Genomic DNA, 26732 nt, shown 5'->3' on the forward strand with positions numbered 1-26732 from the left:
GGCATTTTAAGTCACTTTTCTATTTCTTGATAAAGAAAATAATTAGATCTTATGAAATGACCTCATCTGGGATTGTAATGGATATAAAACATTGTGTTATTGTATACTTACTGTAGAATGGAGGTATTTCTGGTTTGTTTATTTTTCAGAATGTCACATGCTGCTATATCAGTGTGATTCTTTATTAAAGTATCACATTGCAAAATAAAATCACTGATATTTAGTTTATGACAATACAATTCGAAAGTTGGTCATTTGTAATGTTGAGTTGTTAAGAGATACTTTGAAAATCATTAAAATATATTTTGAGGATTTTCCCAAATTGCAAACTGTAGAATTAAGCTATGATAATATTCTCTACTTGTGAAATCTTATTTTTCCCAATTGCCTAGAAATGTATACAAGCCAAAGAAGGATATTTTTATAAATTCTTTGCTAGAAAAGTTTTATTTGTTCTTGATTTATATAATAAATACAGTTATAGCAGAGGTGCTGTTAATAAAACATTTTAGATTTATGATGATGCTATCTTTCTCAATAATTGTTTTGTTTGATTCTGTCAGGTATTTAGAGGCAACATTCTAATAATTTCATGTTCAGTGCCTGAGGGTTTTTTGTAGTCTTTTAGATGGCACAGAGGTTTGTTGGTGTTTTGTAGAGGAGTAGCTCATGTCTGGTTTACTCTGTTAAAGAAGCATTCCTGAAGGACTCTACCTCTGACAGGACTTAGATTTTTAACTCTTAACAGATTTATCACTTAATCCCTTCAGCTGTGTTTTCTGTTTGAGGAAGCTCTCTTGGGACAAAGTCTTTCCAGTATATGATTGTTTCTGGGTTCTGAAACCCAGTCTGGCTTGTTTCCAGACTGCCACTCTTAGCCACTGTTTTGTTAAGTCTTTTATTTTGGAAGGTGTTTTCAGGTTTCTTGTTTTGTTTTCTTTTAGATTGGAGGGGGGTGTTGAGTTACCAACCATTAGGTGGGGAGGTATCTAAGTCAACAATTTCCTTACAGAAAAGCAAGCTGAGACTTAGATATTGTAATTATATATTGTATCTAATTACATATTAGATAAAACATTGAGTTTTATGCCTTTCTAGTTATTGGTTCATGGATTGTCCTATTATATTACTATTTGTACTGGTAACAAATTTAAGTATTTTTTCCTTTAAACTGGAAAGGCAAATTTGTCTGCATCATGTTATAGGAATGTTCCACCAAACTTAAAATATAAAAAGAATAGATTGATGATTCAGGATAATCATCATAATTATTTTCTGCTTTTTGTTTTTAAAGTCACTGAAATGGCTGGGATGGACAGAGAAGTGATCTCAGATGAAAACACATAGAGGGAATATTTTCTGCATCTGTGATCATGTTCAGGCTGATACAAAAAGAAACAATACAGTTCTTAGAAATGTCTGCTAAGGGACTAGGGAGAAGATGCAGTGGCTAAAGTACTGTACAGTCATGAGGACCGGAGTTCAGATTCCCATACAAAAAGCCAGACATGGTGGCATACATAGCTCTGTCATCCCAGTGCTGGGGAAACAGAGACATGGGGATCCCAGCAGCTTAGCTAGCCAACTACTGAGATTCAGTCTCTTTGAGAAACTTTTGGAAAATGATATGGAGGGTAATAAAGACACTGGGCATAGAGCTCTGGCCTCCAGAGGCCCATGCGCTGCTATATCCTCCTAACACACATGTGTGTACACAGATGAAAAGATGTTTAAAAAGATGTGTTTACCAAACCAAATTAGTTGGAAAATGATAAATAATATAGTAAATGAAAGTAAAAAAAAAAAAAAAAAAAAAAAAGGCCTGTAAGCTAATGTTGAAGAAATACCCTGGAACCAAGAACAGAAAGATAGAAAAAATATAAAATAAGTGAAGTTTAAAAGCCAGAAAAGAGAAAAATTCTGGAAAGAGATAATGTAGTACAGTGAAGAAACTAATAAAGTACAATTTTCTATTTTTATGAGCTTGATTAAAACTTAGATAAACATCTGTCCTTCAGAACAGGGCTTATAGATATACCAAAACATCCACTTTACAGGGTTACTAAGAATTTGCACTTGGCTCTTCATCCCTTTTTAATAAGTATGTCACCTACTGAACTGTCTTCCAGGCCAGAAGATTTTTCTAGGGAATTAATGAGACCTGTGGAGACAGACCTAAATGGAGGTTGGTTTTTCCATAAGTGAAATGTTAGAAAAACATAAAACAGATAAGGAAGATAATAAGATTGGAATTGGTTAGCAAAGTGAAATAGTAGAAAAGGCACATTCTGGTAGAATGTTGAAAATTAGAGTCATTTATTTTTTTTATAACAAATAATATATTCTTATGAAGTGTTCTTTTTTTGAATAGTAAAGTCAGTCACGTATAGTAAGTTGGGAATGCTTCTCTGTTGTTTGGAAGTTTATATAAAAGTGACATATCTAAGGACAGGAGAGATAACTTAGTGAAAAAGAACTCTGGTTACTCCTCTAGAAGAGCCTGGTTTGGTTCCCAGCACCCACGTGGCTGCTTACAACCGCCTGTAAGTGTCAGTTCCAGGAGATCCAATGCCCTTTTTAGCCTCCTGGAATTTAAGTGGTGCATAGGCAAACATGAAGGCAAAACACGGTAAAGTAGGCATTTTTTAAAAAGTGGCATTAATATTTGGTAAAATTTATCAGTGGAGGCATTTGGGGCACACTTTTTCATTATTAGGGATGTTTTTAAAAACAGTTTCAGTTTCTTTATAGAGCATTCGGTTATCACAGTGTAGTTGAAGCAGACATTGAGTTTACCCTGCCCCGCAGCCTGCACTTTTCGGGGATTTTTCCCATTCATATCTGTGTCAGTTACAGTTTCAGAACAATTGTAATACTGTTGTCTAATCTTCATTGTTTTAATTTTATTATTCATCAGCTGTCTAATTGCAGTAGTTGTCTTAGTCAGTTTTGATTAGCTAAAACCAGTCTGGTAGCAGTTTTATCAAAACAGTTCATGTGAATAGTAATGTTCTCCAGAGTTATGTGTTTGAGCAGTTGTTAGATCATTTCCCTTGAGTATCTTATAGAAACATGAAGGAGCTCTGTCTTTTGGTTCTGCCCTTTGGAAGTTAATGAATGTTTTTGTACATTCATTGTAAGTGGCAGTCTCCCCACCCCACCAACAATACAGAGGATCATGCCTTTATTTCTGAAGTTTAAGAAATAAGTTTTCTCAGTGTTAATCTTTTATGATGATATTTCTTTAGTATACTTCTGGGCCAGCTGAACAGATGTTTTAATTTTTATTTTAGTATATGTTTTTTAAAAATTACATAGTGATATGTTTAGTTTCTATTATTGGATGTTCCTACATTGAAATAAATCTCTTCAAGTTGCTTAATTTTGAACAACAGATTGAATAGTAAAGGGAAAAATAACTGCTTAATTTTGATGTGTTACCTTTTTTCCCTCATGGGGTTATCATGTTAAAGATAATATTATTAAAACAATATCAAGATAAAACCAAAAAGTTTCATGAAATCCAGAATTTTGCTTAGTCTTAGAAAGAAAAAAGTGTTGCTTTACTCTACTGCAAATCAGAGGACAGGAAGACCGAAGCACATAGCTAACCCTTGGTTGTAAAGCTTTGTACAGACCAGAATAGTCTCTTGAGTAGGACTTGGCTTTCTTAACTCATTCCAGCAATGAAGCAGATATATGGGAAATGGTCATTGAGCCACCGCTTTCTCTTAGTCTTAGCAGTGTTTAGTGTTTTTATGAAATTACCCCTGTCCCTGTTTTGTTAGGGAGTAATGAGTAGGTGCTGCAGCCACCGCACTGCAATGTCCTTGCACGTGGAGACAGTGCAGACTTTGCTGGGTGAGAAGAATCTCCCGTCAAGTAGGGCTAGGGTCCTTAGACTCACTTTCTCTGAGGAAGATAGCTAGCCCACGTAACCTTATTTCTCCTAGTTTTCTTACATGCCCTTCCCCCCTTTAACTTAGTGAGGGTTGAAGCCAGGGCCCCACACATTCTAGGCTGGTATTCTGTCATCAGTCCTCCTCAACGGACTTTCAACTGAGAACCTCCTTTTTTATTGGATAACTGCAACCATCGGGAACAGCTAGTGGCAAACTTGATAATAGATTATGGTTCCTTTGATACTTTTTGTTTAAAAAATCATAGTTATTATTATTACTACTACTCACTTTTTAAAGTTCAGAAAAGCCACTCTCTGCCTTGTAGCAGCTACTTTCCTTTCTGTTTACTTGACTAAAAAATCTTGGCTAAATTCATGTCTGAAATCATGTATCACCTTGCATTTCCAGAAGTCAACCCCCACTGTACATAACCAAGCTGTTTCACTGTTTTATTAAATATCAGCTCTTGTTGTAAAACTATTCCTTCTTGTCAGTAATCACTGCCACCTACTTCCTGGGTCAGCAATTCCAGGGTCACTATAGCTCCTGAGCCTGGCTGAAGAGACAGGAGATGGGTAAGGGCAGCTGATACAGTTAAGTCAGGGTCTTCAGTAAGCCTTGCTTAGTGATTCAAACTACACTTGATTGCATAGAAGCCTACTCTACTAAAAGACTTCTCTGAGAACAAAGGGAGCCTCAAGTCTTATTACAGTGTCATTTTGTTCAGAGGATGAACTTGCTTTTCCATAAAGTATTCTGGGATTTCTGATAACCATTATGAAATCAGGGGAGAAATGGTCTAAAATAGGATAAACATTTAACTTTTATTTCTTCTCAAAATTAGATAAAGAGAGAAGATTGTAACAAAACCTTGAATTCAAGGCTGAAGCACAGACCAGTTCACAGAACTCTTTTTGTTGGGTTAGACTGACTGAAGAAATGCCGGGGTGGTTATGGTTATAGAAAGAAACAAAGGCGATGCCTGTGTGGTGGCATTCGGGAGGCAGGTGGATCTCTGTGAGTGTGAGGACAGCCTGGGTTACAAAGGGAGCTCCAGGACAGCCAATACTACACAGAGAAACCCTGTCTCAAAGCGAGACAGAACAACAACAACAAAAGAAACAAAGGTTTTAAGTGATTTTAGTGCATTTTTATCTATAACAAGTTTGTTGGTTTTTTTAAATAGTTGTATTCCTTATGCTTTTTGACATTCAAGACTTTTTACTTTTCTGTTTTTTTTTCTTTTGTTTATTTAGTTTGCTTTAAAAAAATCCACCTTTGGTGTTATTTTGTCTTTAGAATGATGTGTTCTTCCTACTGATTTTTTTTTTCCTACTTTGTTAAAATAAGATTAAGACCATTTGGATTAGTCTTACTCAGCTGTTACACCGATGCTAAAAGATGCTTTATATTTGCTGAAATTGAAAGTATCTAATTTTAATTCATATCCTTGTAATTTCACCACGTCTTAAAAATTTGACAGCATAAGAAAGCAGGCTGTCAAAGTGGAGCACAGAAAAATTTATTGTCAAAAGTTAAGCACTTAAAAGCTAGCTGTCAGAGACACTCATCTGTGGAGGTTTTCCTAGTCTGAGTGTCTCTACATTAAAGCAGACCATTTCTTGATGTCAAGGTTACAGTTTAACTTGTAGTTAGAACCACTCACTGAAACAGATCAGCATTGAGGCCAGCGCTAAGGATCCCAGGAAGTGTCAGTGCTGCTGTTCCGAATGTCTTCCCTCCTCCATGGTAAATGAGTTGTGTTTCCTACTTTGTGTTCATACACTCTCTTTACCCTGCTGAGAGGAATAGGAGATGTTGCATTGACATTCTTGTAGTAAGTGCTAAGTATCTGCAAGCAGATTTCTCATGGGATATACTTTTTTTGTTTTGTTTTAAATTAAGCTTCTTTCTAACCCTGCTGTGGAGGAGAGGAGGAGACCCTATTTAGGTCCTAGGTAATATCGTGCATTAATTTCACAACATTTTTAGTTTGAAATGTTTTAATTCTAGAAATCTATTCTTATTTTAAGGGTGAGATTCAGTTTGGTTCTAATTACTGGCTTTTGAGATGCTCAGCATTTACATCACCACACTAATGTTTGTTGCTACAGAATGACTCTAGGTTTCAGTGGGAGTAAGAGATATTTAAAGTTTTGCTTTTGTCTCTTGCTTTACTGTAAAGAGTGATTAAATGAGGCATCCCAGTTGATGGAGCAGTCATAGGATCTATAAAGATTGGTTGCCTTTTACAGTCAAAAATCAGTACTTGAAGGAAACCTTCCACCTTTGCTAGCTTTGTTGTAACAGTGGCTATAGGTGAGGAATAAACTATACTCTTCTTGTCCTGCAACGAGTGAATAAATGAACATGACCTCTCACTTTGTGGAAATTAAATTGACTTAGCCTTGTGATTATCACATTCGTAACAATTTAAAATAACTGTCCTCTAACACATCCTGAGATACTCCAATGTGAGCACAGATATATATACGAAGGTTTGCATTGCTCAGTTCCTTTAAACAAAAACATGACAGTAGTTGAGTCATAATTGGGTAGATACTGGTACTTACACACAGACTACTTTAGAGTTGTTAAATAGAATGAAATATGTAAGACCAAATATCAGTCTTTTATTTGTTTACATATAAATAAATGTTAAGAGAAAGCTCTTGGTAGGTGCATACTGAACTACCACCTGTGGTTATCTGGAGAAGAGAACAAGGTTTGTTTGTGGGCTTTGTAATTTTAAAAGTATGGTTAAGTAGGAGGAATGCAGAAAGTGAGAAGAATTACCACTTTCTGTGTGGCTCATACTGGCATGTTTCCCTATGGATTTTATAGGAGAATCAATTATATTCACATGGATCAGGTAGATCTAACCTATGTGTTTGAAGACCATGTATAGAGAAGTATTACTTTTATAGACCTTGTTATTCTATAAAGTGAGAATCAGTCAAAGAAAAGTTTTATAGGCCTTTGTAATTTTTTCTTCTGCATCTTGTTCCTAAGAAAAAGGAGGACAGGTACATGTTTATCTTTTGTAACTATTAACAAGTATAAAGCAATACTTTTTGTCTAGCTAGCACTGAAGCGTATTCTGTGGAAAGAGAAATATACTTACCAACCACAAGGCCTCTTGAACGATTTTCAGTTTGTTGAAGGAAATAACCCAATATATGAAACAGTTAACAATTTAGTACCAAGTATTTTTAAATGCCAGTTTATATGATCTAGAGTCTAGCTGGAGTGGTGATGGAAAGCTCCATCAACAAGTGTGTACATATATCCCATGAGCTCAGTAGTATGGACAGTAGAGAACAGATGGAAATGAGTAGAGCATTCTTCTGTGTCAGCGAGGGAACAAAGTGACGATCTTAGCGCCTTGACACAGCCTAGAATCACCTGGGTCTTAGTCGGGATTGTTTTACTTAGCTGATTGGGGACCCCGCCTGCTGGGCCACATCATTTCCTGTCAGAGAGTCTTTAACTGTGTGACTGGAGAAGTTGGTGTGAGTGCAGGCAAGCAAGCGAGCACATAGGCGCTTCATTTCTCTCTGCTTCTGTGTGGGGGTGTAGGGTTTTACATTTCTGCCCACCCTGACTTCCCAGGAATTGTGAGCTAAAATAAATCTTTTCTCTCTTAAGTGTTTTTTTTTTTTTTTTTTTTTTTACGTATTTTATTATAGCAACAGAAATGAACTAGGACACCCTTGAAGAAAGGCTTGTTGATAGAAAGCGGCTAGAGTTTGAGGTTTTTTTGTGAAGTAATTTCACATACATTATGCTAAATTCCGCACTGATAACTCTGGTATGGAGTTTGTCATGTTTGGGATGTAGAATGTTTTTACAGGCGCTTGTGTTTGCACACTTGGTCCCCATCTGGTGGTGCTCTTAAAAAGCTGTAAAACCTTCAGGAGGTTCGACCTAGCTGATTAAATGTGTCCCAGGTCACTGGAGTAAATGGGACATACTTCTGAATTATCACCTCTATGTTCCTGAGGTCACAGCTGTCTCTCCTGCTGCCATACCTTTCTTTGCATATCTTCCCTGCCATAATACCTTCAGCTTGTGAGCGAAAATAACTCCTTCCTCCCCTAAGTTCCTTCATGACAGGTATTTATTCTCAGCCATGAGAAAAGTAACTAATTGCTGCTTGTTGGATATCTTTACTGAATGTTACAGAAGGCTGTCTAAAGCTTAAGTCACACTCTGTTTTCAACCTTTGAGCTCCAATCTTTAGTTGATAACAAAGATAAATGTTATATTGTGTAATACCCAAGCATCTTACATTTACAGTTTATTTTTTAACAGTTGATCGTTTCTTGTTCGTTCATTCATTCAGTGTGTTTGTTTGCACATGTGTACATGTGCCAGCTCATGCATGGGCACATGCACAAAAGAGGTCAGAGGTCAACGTGTAGGCCAACTTCCACCATTATGGTGTCTAAAGGATTAAACTCAGGTCCTCAGGCATGCTGTCAAAAGCCTTTCCATGTTGAGCTGGCTCACTGATCCCACCTCTGCATTTTTATAACTTTTTCCCTTGTTCATTCCCTTCTCTTGTACCAGGCAGAGATGTTTCTTTGTAATAATAACTACCCTCCCTGATTTATAAGGTCAGCTTTGATCTTTTCTGCTTGGAGTTGTCCTTCCCTTCTATAAATAGTCAAAGCATTTTGGTTAGACTTCTCAGCTACAGTCATACTCTGAGCATAACAATCATTTCTGGAAGTAAGCCTCTTGGGAGGGTAGATTGTCTGATGCTTGGCATTTTATACAGCAATGTCTGGGTCAGTAGATGAGAGCTAGGAGCCTTAAAAACTAGCTGAGTGATATAAACGTGTTTGATTGATTAGGAAAAGAAGTACTTGTTTAGTTTTTCTCTGTTACACAAAAAGTAGATCTGTCTTAACTGTTATAATATACAATTAAGTATCAAAGATTAATTTCAAAGCTAGTTACCATAATTTGTTTAGAGGTGATGAAGGAGGGAGAGACTAGCAAATAAAGGAGAGGAGTATTTTAAGGATATAGAATCTGACTTAACGACTTAGACAAGGTAAAACTGGTGTTAGGAAACATTTTCAGTTAATGAAGTAAATGTATGTTGTTGTTTTTTTTTTTTTTTTCCTTTCATAACAGTTTTCAGAATTCAGTCAGCCACTTTAGTGCTTCTCGGTACATGTTCTGTTATAATAATCTTCCAGCAGCATTCAGCTGTGGAGATTCTTTGCCTGACTCTGCACCAATATTTTATCAAGAGAATTTATGAGCATCTGAAAAGGGATACAGAAATAGAAATAAGCATTTATAATTGGGGTAACCCCATTGATCCTAGAAGTATTGGCATAGTATTGGGGTACCGTTACAGATACATTATGAAGCCTGTCAGAGATGTGTTGTCTCAGACTGTAAAGTGGAATTTTAGGTATCAGGAAACTGTCTTTGAGACTAACATTGAGAATAAAAATTTTAGGTATTTTTGTTCTATAAAATATGCAAATGTGTACTGTTTACAGGGTTTTTCTCACCCTTGGCCTCAACTTTAGGATATCACATATCTAGCTGGAAAACAGATTGTCTTATAAGACTCAGCTAAGTAAAATAGCCATAACAGTTTAATCTGAAATGTTTTATTATGAGTGTTGTTTTCTTAAAAACATATTGAAATGTTAAGACTTACAAATCTGCACACAGATTTAACCTCAATTCTGAGTCTAGTAGTTCTGTGGGGTCACTCTATAAAGAAGCAGATTTAGTAAATTGCAACACAAATGTTTTAAAACTAGTCTGTCCTAGGATCAAAGGTTGTAATCAAGTAGTCTGTGAGAAGACAACGTTTTAATCAACTGTGATCATGCTTTTGCTCACTAAGAGATCACAAGGTGGGCTGAGGATGTGGCTCAGTTGGCAAAGTGCTTGCTGTGAATGCCTGAGGACCTGAGTTCTGTCTCCAGCAGTCTGGCAGCAGAGAGCATGTGTTATCTGGGAAGGTAGCAATGGCAGGATTCCCGGGGCTTGCTGGCCAGCCTGTAGAGTCAAGTCAGCTGACCCCAAGTTCAGTAAGAAGCCTTCTAAAAAATAAGGTGAGGAGTGATTGAGGAAGATCTGAAACATCAACCTCTGGCCTACCCAGACAAGCAAGCACAGGCATGCCTGTGAACCCACTTGCATGTGTCAGCACACACAAACCCATATGCACAACAAAGTAAAACCACAAAGTGTACAAACCTTTGAACTGTTCAAACTAATAATTCCAGACTCAAGAATTGTCTGCCTCTGAAACATAATTCTCCAAGCTTACTTACCATTCTCATGAGGTTTAGTTTGTAAATGTTGCCATCTGACAGGCTAAAAAAAAAAAAAAAAAAAAAAAAAATTCACAGAAGGATTTCTGTCCTTTCAGGGTTGCAGGGTTTCCGACTCCATTTTCACATTTCTCGATAGTGTGTGTATACGTTGCACACATGTCATAAATAATATGAACTATTTTGGTTTTCCTATTGTATTTTGCTATCTCCAGTTTTATTCTTCTCTTGTACATGTAGATGTTGTGCATTTTTGTGAGTATGTATACAACTCCAACATACTTAGTTGTAAAATTAGATTTTTTTTTTATTAATCCAGTGTTTAAGTACCACACATATCTTAGTGTCATAGTTCAGTAGTAACAATATTAAAGAATGATTCTTATTCTTATTCTGCTCTCTAAATTCTCCAGTGCTTTAGGAAGTAGTCAGGTTGTTTTGTCTCCTACCCCTCTTTTTTTTTTTAACTTTTTTAAATTTTTTATTAATTACACTTTATTCGTTTTGTATCCCCCCATAAACCCCTTCCTCCTCCCCTCCCGATCCCACCCTCCCTCCCCTTTCTGCATGCATGCCCCTCCCCAAGTCCACTGATAGGGGAGGTCCTCCTCTCCTTTCTGATCTTAGTCTATCAGTTCTCATCAAAAGTGGCTGCATTGTCCTCTTCTGTGGCCTGGTAAGGCTTCTTCCCCCTCTCCCCCCAGGGGGAGGTGATCAAAGAGCAGGCCAATCAGATTATGTCAGAGGCAGTCCCTCTTCTCTTCCCATTACTATGTAACCCACTTGGACACTGAACTGCCATGGGCTACATCTGTGCAGGGTTTCTAGGTTATCTCCATGAATAATAGTCCTTGGTTGGAGTATGAGTCTCTGGGAAGTTCCCTGTGTTCAGATTTTCTTGTTCTGTTGCTCTGCTTGTGGAGTCCCTGTCCTCTCCAGCTCTTACTATTTCCCACTTCTTACATAAAATTCCATTCACTCTGCCCAACAGTTGGCCATCAGGCTCAGCATCTGCTTTGATAGTCTGCAGGGCAGAGGCTTTCAGAGGCCCTCTGTGGTAGGTTCCTAGTTTGTTTCCTGTTTTCTTCTTCTGGCTTTCAGAGGAAGTTTCAGTCAGGTTGTTTTGTCTCCTACTCCTCTTTAAAGTGGATATATCTTACCAAATTACCATCAGAAAGATAGCAGAGAAACATCTTGAGTTAATTTGGAAATCACTTCAAGGCAAGCTCAGCTTATTTTTGCTAAGTGGTAGTTTTTATTGTTACTTTTATATTCTATTTTACACCTTTTGGAATCTTACTTAACCAGAACTACAAACTCTTGGTGGACAACATTCTAACACTGTTGTAGAAAAGAAATGTAAGTGGTGTACCTATACAGTAGTTGTAGTCTAGTGGAAAGGCAGAGCTACTTGCTAGGATTTCTGTGTTATAGTTGATTAGATTGAAGATATAGACCCATGAGAATATTGCTAAAATATAACTGTCACCATGACAGTGCAAAGGGTAAAAACTAGCTTCAAGTAGTAATTTTTAGATACCTCTGTTGCGGGTTTATTTACCAAGAAGGGAAACAGCTAATGAAGAGTGACTGGATGAGGATTGAGGCCATATCACTGTTCTCCAACAATGTCAAGGCTTGATTGATGTTATGTTAACTATGTTAATTATCATAGTAATGTCACATTTAGAAAGTTGGGGCATACAATGATCATAGCAAGAAGAAAGAAATAGATGTTAGTGGATTGGTGAAAGTGCAAAGTCTCCAACATATATCTGCAAAAACCTAACATGTGACACAGCATCCATTTCTGTGATTTCTAACATTGGGGAAAGTGTTTAATGTAGATATAACGACAACATTTGGCATTTTGCCTGATTCATCCAGAAATGTCATAGCAGCAGTTGTTATTTGTAGTTAGAAATGAATCAGTTATGACAAAGGAATATACTGAACTTAATTTTTGTTGCTGTTAGCCTTTTAAAAAAGTATCAAAACAAATTTATATGTATTATTTAGGAAAATTTGCATGAGTCTTTTGTGATAGTAGATGCCACGGGTGGCTTACGTGTCACTCCCTGTGCTGTCTTGATAGCTCGGGAATGAGATGGCTTCTTTCTGTCTGTTCAGTAATAACTAGTTTGTTTTCCAGTCGGATATGCTCAGATATCATTATTTGTGTGAAATGCTCAAAACCGTGTACTGTAAGCTAAAGATTAATTTGTTAAATGATGCCAATACTTCCCAGTAGTTCATTTAAAAATGAACTTAAAGATGTCTATTTCATTATTTTTCTACTACGAACCCCTTGATTTAGATCTGCTGAAATAGTACTTAAGAGTAATTAATGAACATCTAATGGGTAGCTTTTGACAGTGAAGAACTCTTCAGATTTTCTGAATGATAAATTCCTTTTTCTTGTGTTTACAGGAAACCTGTCCAGTTTAAATCGTCTTGGCCTGAGATACAATAGATTGTCAGCAATACCCAGATCATTAGCACAATGCAGTGCACTTGAGGAGTTAAATTTAGAGAACAATAACATTTCTACTCTACCAGAGGTAAGAAGTAGATTAGAGGAAACAAAATGTAATTGAAACTAGTTTGCAAGATAACGGAGGGAAATCTATAGTCAGTCTTACAGCTGGATCTGTAATTTGGTTATTGGGACTGTTTAAATGAATATGCTGTCACATACTGCCAGCCACCACTAATGTAAATTCCAAAACAAAACAAAACAAAAAAAAAAAAAAAAAAAAAAGAAAGAAAGAAACGTTGTGTATAGGAGCAGACTGGTATTTTAATGTGGAGAAGGAGGAAACCAGAATGAAAGTCTTATCTGTGTTCCCTCTAAGGAAACGCTGTGTGACTTTAGAACTCAACTGCTCTGTTCAGCTAGAAACAAGACATATCTGATAATTGGAAAGAATCATCTGTCTAGCACTATTTATTGTCAAGATTAATACTGGCAGTAACTCTCATGTGACCCAAATTATTGCCCTCTTGATGCAGTAATATCAAAGCCTATTTAATGAATGACAACCAGCAAATCAGATATTTTAACACCTTATTTTTAACTTGAATTATGTTGATTCTGATATTAAAAATAATTTGTCTAGTAAGGAGAAGTCAGTCTTCTTTGTTCTGCCTATTCTTGCTTGCTTCTGATTTCAGTAGAAGAGACAGTTCTTATTTATCTTTGTACTCTGGGGCCTTCCTCTCTTTTGTAAAAACTAGTTTGTACAATAATGGGTTTCAATGTTAATTCTTGTCTTTCCTATATTGAAACAGTATGCTACTAGTTCTATATCCTTGGCAATATGTTTGCTTATTTTATTCAAGTATAATTTAATGTTCTAACAAATAAAGTGAAGGAACTGTGGGCTTACCCCTTGACCTTTACACAGTCTTTTCTAAGTGGTATCTGAGTGTGTATGTGAGAGGAGTCTGTGTGTCTGTGTTTGTGTTTTGTTTTTGTGTGTGTGTGTGTGTGTTTGTCTGTCTGTCTTTCTATTCTGTGTTCAAGTTCAAGCTTTATATAGAAACAACTGTGTGGGTAAATACAACCATATATCAATTCATAAAAAGAATTAACTCATTTGAATTGTTTGCTAGGGAAGCAAAACATAAAGTAACATCTGTTTTTGACTTGTTTTAATTTGGTTGTATATCTTTTCAGGAAACAACCTGGAGAGTATTAAGATGTTTTCCATGGTTACAGTTGCTAGGCTGGCCACTGAGATTACTGTGACAGTACCTTTTCTTTTTTCTTTTTTTCTGTTATTAATTTTTATTTTTATTTTTTATATTAATCACTGGTTATTTACTTTGTATCCCAGCCGTAGCCTGTTCCCTCATTCCCTCCGAATCCCACCTTCCCTCCCTCATCTCCTCCCTGCCCCTTTCCAAGTCCACTGCTAGGGGAGGTCCTCCTCCCCTTCCATCTGACCCTAGCTTATCATGTATCTTCAGGACTGGCTGCCATGTCCTCCTCTGTGGCCTAGCAAGACTGTTCCTCCCTCTGGCGGGGGGGGGGGGGGGGGGGGGGGGGGGGGGGGGGGGGGGGGGGGGGGGTGGGGGGGGGGGGGGGGGGGGGGGGGGGGGGGGGGGGGGGGGGGGGGGGTTGGGGAGGTAAAGGAGCCAGTCGTTGAGTTCATGTCAGAAATAGTTCCATAGTTCCATTCCCCTTACTAGGGAAACCCACTCGGTTACTAAGCTACCATGGGTTACATCTAAGCCGGGTTATATCTATATCTAGGTTATATCCATACATGGTCCTTGGTTGGAGAAACAGTCTCATAGAGGGCCCCCGTGCCATGATATATTTTGTCCTTGTGGAGCTCCTGTCCTCTCCCAGTCATATTAACTCACCTTTTTATTGTATGCACTCTGCCAAAGACAGTACCTTTTCAAAAGAGGGGAATCCAGGTTATCAGATCCAGCTCCAAGAATAAGACTGACTGGGGTTTTGTCCTGTGATAGTAATAATTCAGAGTAATCAAGATGGGAGAGGTTATATTCTTTCATGATATCCACTTTGCTAATGGTGACACACCTATAATAGATCAATTTGCACATTAATTAGTTTATTTTTTTTTCTCTCGTTGATGGCTTTTTTCTTTCTGAGACAAATCTTGTAGTGTAACCTTTTGAGCTGGTATTCGCTATTTAACTCAAGCTGGCCTTACATGTAGACTTGTCCCCTTGCCTTAGCTTCCTTACTGCCTGAATTACATGTGCCCAGCTACACTCGAGAGGAGGTTTCTTTTTGGGTGTGGTTTGTCGTCATATAATCTTGGATAAAGACTGGCCCCTGTAAAGTTCAAACATTGGAAAAATGTTATTTTATGTACAAATTTACTGTCAGTGAAAGAAGACTAATAATACTGAGCTGTTAGGAAATGGACATTGTCATATATGTTTATTTTGTATTTAATATTGTACAACTGAAATAAGTCAATCTATACTATTAATAAGGCATCTATACCATTCTTTTTATATTTTTACTATGATATTGTAAAAAAAATAAATTAAATGTTCCACTTATTTATCCCTTCCCCTTCACAATCTCTGATCAGAATTGACCTTTTCTCTTATGTTTTTAAGTGGGGACTGGGACGCCATAGTTTTTCCATGTTTTGGGCATGGGAATGCTAAAATCTCTTTTTACTTGTGATGAGAGGATTATGAAAAGGACAGCTCTCTTTGGTTTGAATATGAAAGGTTGTGTGGCTCTGTGTGCATGTGCCTGTTTTCAGGTAGAGACACTGGGAAAGCCTTTGATTGGCCATGTCCAAATATGAGAAATCATTAAGTCTTAAAAAATTATATATGTGCTGTGGAACTAGCACATTTTCAGTGTAAATGTGTGATTCTATTTGTAACATAGAATCAGTAAGGAAAACAATAAGAACATTAGATGCTACTTATGAGACTTGCAAGCTGAGTTAGAGACAATGAATCAGGACAGCAGTTTACAGTTGAGGCTCATTTTATTTCTGAAATCAGAACTGGTAGAGAAAAAAATCAGTGCTGCATCTTTGTATTTGAAAACATTTGAGAATGGACTAGTATTAATATACACATAAAGGAAAAACTTCAGCAGCACTAAGCACATGGGTTCCAGATTTGAAGCTAAGAGTTGTACGTAAATGGTTTCCTTTAGTCTTCAAGTCTTCAGTATAACCTTTTCTTTTCAGGGACAGGCACTGTATAGGTAGGAAATACGAATTAAGGGAGGATTGGAGCCAAATGTGTGATTAAATTATTATCTAAAAATATGAAGAAAATTGATTATCTAATTATCTTCCTAGAGTTGACAAAAACTGTTAAATCATATGTAAGATTAGAATTCATAGCCTGCAACATTTCTCAGTTGACAGAAGAAATGGAGTCTGGATAAAAAAAAAAAAAAAAAAAAAGGAGGTCTGACTTCTTGTTGCAGTTTCCCAGGATCTCAGATAATCTACTCTTTTTTTCTTTTTTTTTCCAGTTCATTTAAAAAACAGTCAGTTGTTACAATAACATTTGTGATAGAAATCCAAGAAAACTTTAATAGATTGGAAACGTTTTCCTATACTGACTGTCCTTGCAAGGTTTTCTTAATCACCATGTTTACCAGTTCATTTATAATAAAAATTTTAAGAGCAGCTCCTTAGTGCACTATGTAAAGGACAACTTTCCATTTCCACTCTATTTCATCATTAGGTAGTTACTTCATGTCTTCTGCTGGCTTTGTTATTTATACTAACTGATAACTCAGACACCATCTTCAACTGGTTGATGGCCAACTGACTCAAGTTTTAACTAACACATTACTCAGTCCAGAATTTTTTCTAAACTGTAGTATAACAATTTTGTCTTTGAGTATCGTATTTTACCTTCCTCTCTGTTTTCAGTTATTCCAGTGTTCTTTCCTTTTAATACAGAGATTTGCATTTTAAGCATTTTTTCTCTTTAATGCAGAGATTTGCATTTTAAACATTTATTAAATACTAGCAAACTTTTTGTTTTATCTCTTTAGGTCTTCACTTGAGTTTATATGGCATCATTATTTTACAGAGTGAACAAACCATGCTTTAGAAAGATAACTGGTTAAAATCACAAAGTATTAAAAGATATAACTAGGATTCAAACTTAGCCTGTTACAGAGTTTCTTATGTTAGTAAGTCTCATAATGAATGTTGTGATCCTGTGGGAGTGGCCCAGATCCTATTAACAGGCTCCAGAGGATGCTGATTTGACATACCTTGACACAGACTTTGAATAGTAAGAGCATCCTTTATGTAGTATGTTACCGGTGATAGCACAATTATATATTGTTTCTAATTGTTTTTATTAATCAGGTTGATTTTTTTAAAATAGAGTTTAGTATTAACTCCAGAGATTCTTTTGTGTCTGCATGCTTGGCACTTCCCTGACATAATAGCTAAAATAGGGGCCAATGGGGTTATATACTTAGTAAATTTCTTTTTGATACTTGTCTGCCTCAAATTTTACCATATAGAAAAGCATCAATATCAGAAAGTATAATCATCTACTAAATTTAATATTCCTAGAGGAGCCATTAAATTATTAATATCTTATCCAGTGCAGGTATTGAATTAATCTTATACTAGGGTAGAGATGTGTATCAGTAAGACCTTTGTAAGATTGATCACACAGTGGACTCAGACCATGTCTTTCTCACACTAAAGTGACTATAGATTCTAGGATGTCTCAAACTGGCTACTTATAAGCACATTACATCCACAGATATGCTTTCTTTACTCCAGAGTAGTAAATAAACTGAGACCAAATAATAAAAATTGATAGATTTTTCTGTTTTTTTATGAAATCTAGAAATCTGACATGGTGACTCCACAATTTCTGTTAGGTGAGGTAATATTTTTTACATGAGAAAATAAAATATAATAAAAAATAAATCATGTTTGGGGAAGACAGCCCAACAGAAGGGAAAGAGCCCAAGAGCAGGCACAATAGTCAGAGGCCCACTTATTCTCACAGGAAGGAAACATAAAAATCCGAACCTGAAAGCTGTAATGTATATGCAGACCCATGTTGGCCTTGTGTTTAGTTGACTCAGAGAACCTTGTTTTTATGATGTTCTTCATAAACTTCTGGCTTTTACATTCTGCTTCTTCTTCCACTGTGTGCCCTGAGCTTTGGGAGAAGGATTTGCTTGCTTTTGGCCTCTTATTCATTTACTTACTTACTTATTCATTCACTTACTTATCTGTCTATCTGTCTATCTATCTATCTATCTATCTATCTATCTATCTATCTATCTACTATCTTTATTTATTTTTATAATTTATTCATTATATATTCTGATTGAAGCCCACTTCCTCAACTCCTCTCATTCCTGCTCTCCCTCCCTTTTCCCACCTGTCCCCTTCCCCTAGTCCACTAAAAGGGGGAGTTCTCCTCCTCTGCCATCTGCCCACAGCTTATTGCCTGCTCTTTGATCACTTGCCCCTGGTGATGCAGACTTGGCTAGGCCACAGAGGAAGAGGATCCAGGCAGTCCTGATGGGGGGAAGGATCTGATGAAGACTTCCTATTTAGATACTTACTCTGCATAATGTCTGGCTGTGAGTCTCTGCCCCTGACCCCATCTGCTGCTGGAGAAATCCTCTCTGATGATGACTGAATAAGGCATTGATCTGAGTATAGTAGAATGTCATTAGGAATCACCTCATTGATACAGTTTCTTTTCCAGACCAGTAGTGTTTGTTTTCATCCTCGTTTTATTGACTATCTAGTCCTTGGTTAACCAAGCAGTGTTGGGCATGGGTTCTGTCTCATGGTGTGGGATCTTAAGTCAAATCATACATTACTTGGCTACTCCTGCAAGTTCTGTCCCTCCATTGCCCTGGCATATCTTGAAGGCAGGAAAAATTGTAGATCAAAGGTTTTTGTGGCTGTGTTGGTGTGTATTTTTCTCTTTTGGTAGCCTCTAGATACTTTGCTGTACCAAAGACACTAGCATGTAGAGGTAAAGGCTCCATGTGGGCACCAGTTTGACTTTTCCATGTTCGGTGAGTTTTGTGGATATTGTCCTTGGCAATGAGGTCCTGCTAACAGTCCGAGGAGAGCAATCCATTGTCTCAGCACCAGCCTGGGGATTGTTTGGGGATTTCCATGGGACTCCCTTGGCCAGCAACTCAATTAATGCAACCTAGTCTAAATCCTGGAAGCCTCATTTGGTGACAATGAGACCAGTTTAGACTCCCTATCCCATTATTAGGAGACCTCATTAGGATCATCATAAAGTTTAGAAAGTTTCTGCAGTAGGTTTTCATACCAACCCTTAAATTATCCTCAATTCCAGTTGTCTCTCCCTTCATTCCCTCCCTCAGCCATATCTCCCTTCCCCACCCCACCTGATCCTCTTGTTCCCATCTCTGCGCGCCCCCAGTTCTCCCATAAAATCTGGTCTATTTCCTGCTCCCAGGGAGATCTGTGTGTTTCCCCTAGCCCTTCCTCCATATCTAACCTTTCTGGGTCTATGAATTGTAGGTTGGTTATCATTTATTTAATGGCTGATATCTACATATAAGTGAATACATACCATATTTATCTTTCTGGGTCTGGGTTATCTCACTCGGAATGTTTTTCCCCCTAACTCCATCCATTTGCTTGCAAATTTCATGATGTCACTTTTTTTTAATAGCTGAGTAATACTCCATTGTGTAAATGTACCACATTTTCTTTATCCATTCTTCTGTTGAGGGACATCTAAGTTGTTTCCAGATTCTGGCTATTATAAATAGAGCAGTAGATGTTACCCAGGACTGATATGGCTGAATCTTGAGATAGATTTCTGTCTTTCTGAAGAACGGCCATATTGATTTCCATAGTGCTGAACAAGTTTGCATTACCATCAACAATGGATGAGTGTTCCCCTTATTCGGCATCATTGCCAGCGTGAGCAATGTTTTGTTGATTTTAGCTATTTAGACAGGTGTAAATAGAATCTTAAAGTAGTTTTTTTTATTTCATTTCCCTGGGTAAGGATGTTGAACATTTCTTTGTTTCTCAACCATTTCGGTTTCCCCTATTGAGAATTCTCTGTTTAGATTTGTATCTCATTTTTTTCATTGGGTTATTTGCTTTTTTTTTTTTTTAATATCTAGTTTCTTTAGCTCTTTATATATTTTGGATATTAGCCCTGTATTAGATGTGGAGTTGGTAAAAATCTTCCCATTGTGTAGGCTGCCGTTTTGTATGATTGATGGTGTCCTTCACCATACAGAAGCTTTTCAGTTTCATGAGGCCCTGTTTATTAAATGTTGGTCTTGGTGTTTGCACTGTTGATGTTCTATTCATTGTCTCCTGTGCCTGTGCATTCAAGCTTTTCTCCATTTTCTCTTTTTCCAGGTTCACTTTATCTGTGTGTTTTTTTTTTTTTTTTTTTTTTTTTTTTTTTTTTTTTTTTTTTCCTTTTTTTTTTTTTTTTTTTTAAGGTGAACCATACAGATCTATTTGTATTCTTCTACATGTAGACATCCAGTTAGACCAGCAACATTTACTGAAGATACTGTCTATTTTCCAGTGTGTGTTTCTGGCTTCTTTATCGAAAATCAGATGTCCATATTGTGGATTTTTGTCTGGATTTTCACTTTGATTTAGTAATGATATGTCTGTTTTTAGTCAAATTCCATATGATTTTTATTACTATAGCTTTGCGGTACAACATGAAATCAGGAATGATGAGACCTCCAGCAGTTTTCTTATTGTTCAGGACTGTCTTAGCTATCCTGGGTTTTTCGTTTTTCCATATAAAATTGCGAATTGTTCTTTCAAGGTCTATAAAGAATTGTGTTGGAATTTTGATGGGCATTGCATTGTATCTGCAGATTGCTTTGGTAGGATAGCTATTTTATTATGTTGATCCTACCGATCCATGAGCATTTGTGATCTTTTCATCTTCTGATATCTTTAGTTTCTTTCTTCAAAAAATAGAGGTATTTATCAGACAAATCTTTTACTTGATTGGTTACAGTTACCCCAAGTTATATTATTATTGTAAAGTGTCTTTTGTTTTTTTTGTCATTTTTTTCCCTTAGTCCATTTGTCATTTGTATATAGAAGAGCTCCTGATTTTTTTGCGAGTGAATTTTGTATCCAGCCACTTTGCCGAATGTGTTTATCAGCTGTAGGAGTTGCTTAGGTGCAATTTTTAGGGTCACTTATGTTTTCTGTTATATCATCTGCGAATAAAGATACATTGACTTCTTCCTTTCGAATTTGTATCTTTTTATCTCCTTCAGTTGTCTTACTGCTCTAGCTGAGACTTTAAGAGCTCTATTATATAGGTATGGAGAGAGTGAACAACCTTGTCTTGTTGCTCATGTTAGTGGAATCACTTGAGTTTCTCTCCATTTTAATTTGATGTTGGGAATGGCTTGCTGTAAACCCTAGATCTATTTAGTGATTGTCTCTGAAGATAGTCACAGAAGCAGCTTGGGTAGGCTGTTGTTATTTCCTGCAAGGCTACTGCTTTGTTTAAAGTAGGTATTACTTCACTTCTGAATCTTATTCCTATTTTATTTTTACAGAGTCTTTTATCCAGTCTTGTAAAATTGAATAGCTTGACCTTAGCTAGAAATTGCTTCCAGTTATATCCAGTGGGAGGTCCATCTCAGTTTTCCACCATTTATTCCCTCAACATGGAACACAATCGAATCAACAAAATCCCATTTGGAATTTTCTCCAGAGCCAAAGTGTTAAGTAAGCTGAATATGAAGGTAAGCACTTGTCGTGATGTGTGTGTTTGTATGTGTGCTTGTGTGTGTGCATGGGTGCGTGCTGTGATTCTTAGTTATAGTTTCTCTACATATGGAGAGCAGGTAATGCCTTGGTGGTGAAATCTAAACTACCAACAAGGATGCTTTTGGACAGTTCTTAACAGATAACAGGTGTCTTTAATTTGGGCATACCTTTAACAGTTTGTCCTCAAAGAATAATTATGGGTGTTTGTAGACATACAGCTGTCAGGGTATGTTTTGCATAACCATATATTTGCCAACTTAAGCCAGAAAGGTTTAGTTAAAGTAATACATTTAATGGAATAAAATGGAACCACCAGAATTGACGCTCTGGACTAAGACAATGTTAAATATCTTTAAGTAAAAGATTAAGTATGTAAAAATCTCTCCCTACACAGGTTTGAGCTGTTTTAAATATGCGGTTGTTATATTAAATTCCTAGGCGTTACGTAATTACATCCAGCAGCACTTTTCAAGACAGGGTTTTTTTTCTTTTCCTTTCTTTTTTTTTTCTTTCTTTTTTGCCTGTCAGAGTGATTGATGAGTTACTCTCAGGTTCTTTGCCTGTCCATATGCACTACAGTGAACAGATTTCACATTTATAATGACATTTACTGTGAAATAAGGAAATAAATGGAAAATGCTTAGTACCGTGATTTAATTTGTAGTGAACCAAGTTTAAGTCTAGAGAAGATAAGGGAAATGGTCACATACCTAATCCTGAGTACATCAGAGTAGGAATCCAAAAAATCTAGGTTTCTTTGATTCCAGATAGAATGTTCTATCATACTATACTACATCTATTTGTCTTTAAACCGTGAAATTTCTTTTTTTTTTTTTCCTCTCCTTCATCATGATAACTCTCTGGATTAGCCTTTTTTGTGTGTGTGTGTGTGTGTGTGTGTGTGTGTGTGTGTGTGTGTATAAAAGGTTAATTCAAGATAATCCTAAAACCCACATAACATTTCTTAGTATGTTCCTGTGATAATAGATGCAGTGGTAATAGCCTTCCTGCTGAGTTTTCAATATAAGTATTCAATATAAGTGTTGGTGGCGTGCTTAGTGGTAGGCTTCTTGCACAAGGCCCTGGGGTCAGCATGAGTAATAAGAAATGGCTCATTTTCTAGTAGATTTGGACCATAGTGGTGCAGGTATGCTAGATTTTACATTTGAACATAGATTTTTATGGGTCTGATGTTGTTAAGAGTATATGCCTAGTCACGTTTGCCTGAGGTTTGGATAGAATAATGTGAAACTGTAGAACTTTGTTTTAAACTTTTTCAAATGTGATAAATGAACAATAAAAAAATTTTCTTAGAAAAAAATGAGGCTGACATTTTTCTTCTTATATATGTACTAATACTTTATTTTATTTTTATTTATTCATTTATTTTGGTTTTTTGAGATAGGATTTGTGTGTCCATGGCTATCCTAGAACTTGCTCTGTGGACCAGGTTTCCCCAACCTCAGAGATCCTCCTATCTCTGCCTCCCAAGTATTGGGATTAAAGATGTGCACCACCACCTCCTGGCACTCTTTAAAAAAATTTTTAAAAATACATTTATTTATTTGTTTGCGTATATGATTGAGCAACATGGCTCATATGGGGGGGAGGTCAGTTTTTTATCTGCCATGCATATCCTGCTGTTCAGACTGCTGTCAAGTGCCCTTACCCTCTAAGCTGTCTTACCTGTTTCCTGTGCACAGCTTAATTTGAACATTCTTATTTTGCTCAGTGATTTCTGTACATTATTATTAAAGTGGAGAAAACCCATTTTTCATTAGGATCTTTGAAATTGTGAATGATTTTTCTGTATGTCATATTTTAAAAAAAATTATTACAGATACCTACATAAGAAGGCAATCATGTAGTTTAAGCTAAAAATAAAAGTCTGATTAATTAAAACATTGGAAGTTCAGAGGTTTTTGTTTTGTTTTTGCTTGTTTTCTTTTTCTATTTAGATTAAAAAAAAAACAAGAATAGAGTTTTGCATTTTAAGAATTTTCAAAGGGAAATTCAAATGGTATCTTTGTGTTTGTGGTTCTCCATGGGGTGTTTCTTGTGTTTTCCAGGACAATCAGTTAACATCACTCCCTTTGGATTTTGGAACTTGGACTAGTATGGTAGAATTGAATTTAGCAACTAATCAGCTCACGAAGATTCCAGAGGATGTGTCTGGTCTTGTTTCTCTTGAGGTAAGTGAGTATAGATGAGTAGTTTTTAATCCTGAGATTCACCAGAGAAAAACCAATCCTACCATTTTAACCAAATTGGAGGCAAGCTTTATTAAACACTGACCAAGAGGTGGGCTTTGGTTAGGACCACTCCCTGCAATTTCCCAGCTGAGTGGCTCTGAAACATGTGTTGCAGGGATTTTTAAGGACAAAAACTCATAGGCCACTGTACTTTTCCATGAAACAACTCCAACTCCCAGCATTCTAGGCAGTTACCTAGTTCTTGGGTGGATGGGGCTTACAGGTTAATTTTGGGTATTACAAGTTAGGATGCCTAAAAACTCTGCAGAGTACCTTACAGGCTTTGTGTTAATGTCAGCACTTTCTGTTGGTTAAAGATTGTAATTCGAGATGGTCATAAGCAGACACCATTAGGTGCATAACCCTGTTTAGGATAGTGAAGTGTTTGCCTCCTGGACCACCTCTGCCTAGCAAAAGCTGAGAGATATAAATGCTTTCTCTTTGAAGAGAAAGACATCTAAAATTTAGCACCTTTAAAACATTTTTCCTTAATTCCTTTTAGGAAACATGACATTGTCAAAATAATTATGGATTCTTTAGACTGACTTTCAGAGCCTTAACTATATGGCTTTGACCATACATTTTATCACTCATATTTGTACTGGTAATGTATTGTTTATATTTTTAGCTCTGCATAGTCCTAGGATCTAGACTATACACAGGGTCTGGACTCTTTTTTTTTTTTTTTTTCCTTTTCTTCTCTCATAAAGCTTTTTTCCCATAATTAAAGATCCATCTTTAGTCAAGAATGACTACCACTGTCTTTGTTTAGTGAAGTTTTCATCTTTAATTAACAACTTACTAAGATAGTAAATATGCTATTTTAAAGATTTAAAAAAAAACTTTTAAAAATTGTATTTTATTATATCACAAAGCAGTATTTCTCAACTTTCCTAATGTTATAACCCTTTAATCTCATTTTGAGGTGACCCCAACCATAAATTATTTTCATTGCTACCTCATAGCTGGAACTTTGCTACTGCTATGAATCATAACATAAACATCTGATGTGTAGGATGTCTGATATGCAACCTCTGTGAAAACATTGCTTGGCCCCAAAGGGGGCGTGACCCAAAGATTGAGAACCACTGTCATAAGTAAAACCAGTATGGCGTAATGGTTGACTTCATTGGTGTTGTAGTGAAGCACATGGGAATGCAGTTTGTGAACCTCATCTAACCAAGCTTTAGTTCCTGAGGAGTGAGATGAGGTAATGGTATCCATACTTCTAACTAGGATTAAGTGAGTAAAGTAAACAGAGCACATTTAGTGCAAGGTTCTAATAAACTCCAGTTGTGACTATTATTTTATTGGTCTTACTGTGTGTGTTTTTTTATGGATTTTATAAACTTGGGGCAAATAAGCAGACCCAAAGGCAGCTACAACTGTATGTAGATCTTTGTATTTCCTGTTCTTTCTGCTATTCTAGCTCCCATTATTGTCTCCCTATTTCCATGCTGAATTATAACTTCTCTGATAAAAAAGGACTTTTGCTTCCTCAGCCCATTTCAACCCTTTAGTGTTTTTAGATGCACTGAAATGAAATGTCTCAGTAGTAACTTCAGTGGTTGATCTAGACAATTATAAGTCCATTGCTTACCTTCCTAAAGTAAATATTTTGTGGAATTTTGAATAAATATTCAGGTTCTTATTAATACTTGGATTTATTCACTGTTAAAATATTATGATAAATAGTTTTGTTTCTCATTTTAAAAATAGTTAAATGACTTTTCATCAGTTTCTAAGTAAAATTGAATTAAAACCTCTATTAGTTTTAAAATATTGTATTAGCCAGTTAAATATTTAACATTTTATAATTATGCTTAATACTTATTTTTGGAAATTAGCATTGGTTAATAAACTTTAATCCACATAACAGTCGTATATAATATCATTTGATGAGCCATGAAATGCTCTCAATTTCTATTTAGGTTCTAATATTATCAAACAATCTTCTAAAGAAGCTTCCCCATGGTCTTGGAAACCTTAGGAAGTTACGAGAATTAGACCTGGAGGAGAACAAGCTAGAATCCTTGCCCAATGAGATCGCTTATCTTAAGGATTTACAGGTGAGACCTCCCAGTGGCTTTATTTAGAGTTTTATGATTATAGTTCTTAGAAACCATTGCACATTAAAAGTTTTTCTTTAGATTTTGATATTATGCTTGGATTTTTGTCTTGTTGTCCTCATGTGATCATGAAATATACCATCTGATTTTGTTCTCCTAACAAATGAAAATTTTTGAAAGAAAATCTTGTGATTTACTAATAAGCAAGATTAACTCAACTTAATTTCCCTGTTACTTAGTTTACTCATTATATATATATCATTTTAAGTGTATCAGTTGTGGGAAGCACATGTGTAACTTTTTTATTTTGTTGATCGTTTAGAAATTAGTCTTGACAAACAACCAGTTGACCACTCTTCCCAGAGGCATCGGTCACCTTACCAACCTCACACACCTTGGCCTTGGAGAGAACCTCCTTACTCATCTGCCTGAGGAAATTGGTATGAACCTATGGCTGCCTAACACTGCTGGTTGATTTTGTGCTTTCCAACAGATAGGCTTGATAAATATACTGTTTTATAAATTCAGTTATGTCAAGCTTAAGACTTTTAATGGAGTGCTAGGGGTTTTATTCATAAGGTGTTAGAATTAATACTGTATTTGGGAATGGTTTAGAATGTATATGCTGTCAAGAGATTTTAGTTACCAATCTCAAAGTACAAAGAATTATTTTCTGTTCTTCCAAACTTAGCAGTTACATGGGAGTGAATTAAACTATTAATATCTGTGTTGAAAGGACATCATTTCTGATTTTTTATTTTATTTTTGTCTTCATTTAGATTTTATTTATAATAACCAGTACTGAAACTGCAGGCATAAGCCACCTTGCACAGCTTCCAAAGAGCATTCCCCATAGGCTTTAGGGTTAGGAATAGGTAGTATTGATTACTGTCAGTACTCAAGTTTACTTTGAGAGTTTTTC

General features: G+C 36.3%; 1 protein-coding gene across 4 annotated transcripts in view; it reads left to right on the forward strand.

The window, feature by feature from the left end:
• Window positions 1–26732, forward strand: part of Shoc2 (SHOC2 leucine rich repeat scaffold protein) — an 84392-nt gene that overhangs the window by 51574 nt on the left and 6086 nt on the right. For all 4 annotated transcript variants that reach the window (XM_055591487.1, XM_055591489.1, XM_055591490.1 and 1 more), the window contains 5 exons: window positions 12644–12774; window positions 21276–21464; window positions 23559–23681; window positions 25673–25810; window positions 26133–26250. In XM_055591487.1, the coding sequence (XP_055447462.1) occupies window positions 12644–12774; window positions 21276–21464; window positions 23559–23681; window positions 25673–25810; window positions 26133–26250 (699 nt within the window). The remainder of the gene's footprint in view (window positions 1–12643; window positions 12775–21275; window positions 21465–23558; window positions 23682–25672; window positions 25811–26132; window positions 26251–26732) is intronic.

The sequence above is a fragment of the Psammomys obesus genome, unplaced genomic scaffold, assembly GCF_907164565.1.
Source record: "Psammomys obesus unplaced genomic scaffold, mPsaObe1.curated_primary_1811, whole genome shotgun sequence".
NCBI classification, from domain to species: domain Eukaryota; kingdom Metazoa; phylum Chordata; class Mammalia; order Rodentia; family Muridae; genus Psammomys; species Psammomys obesus.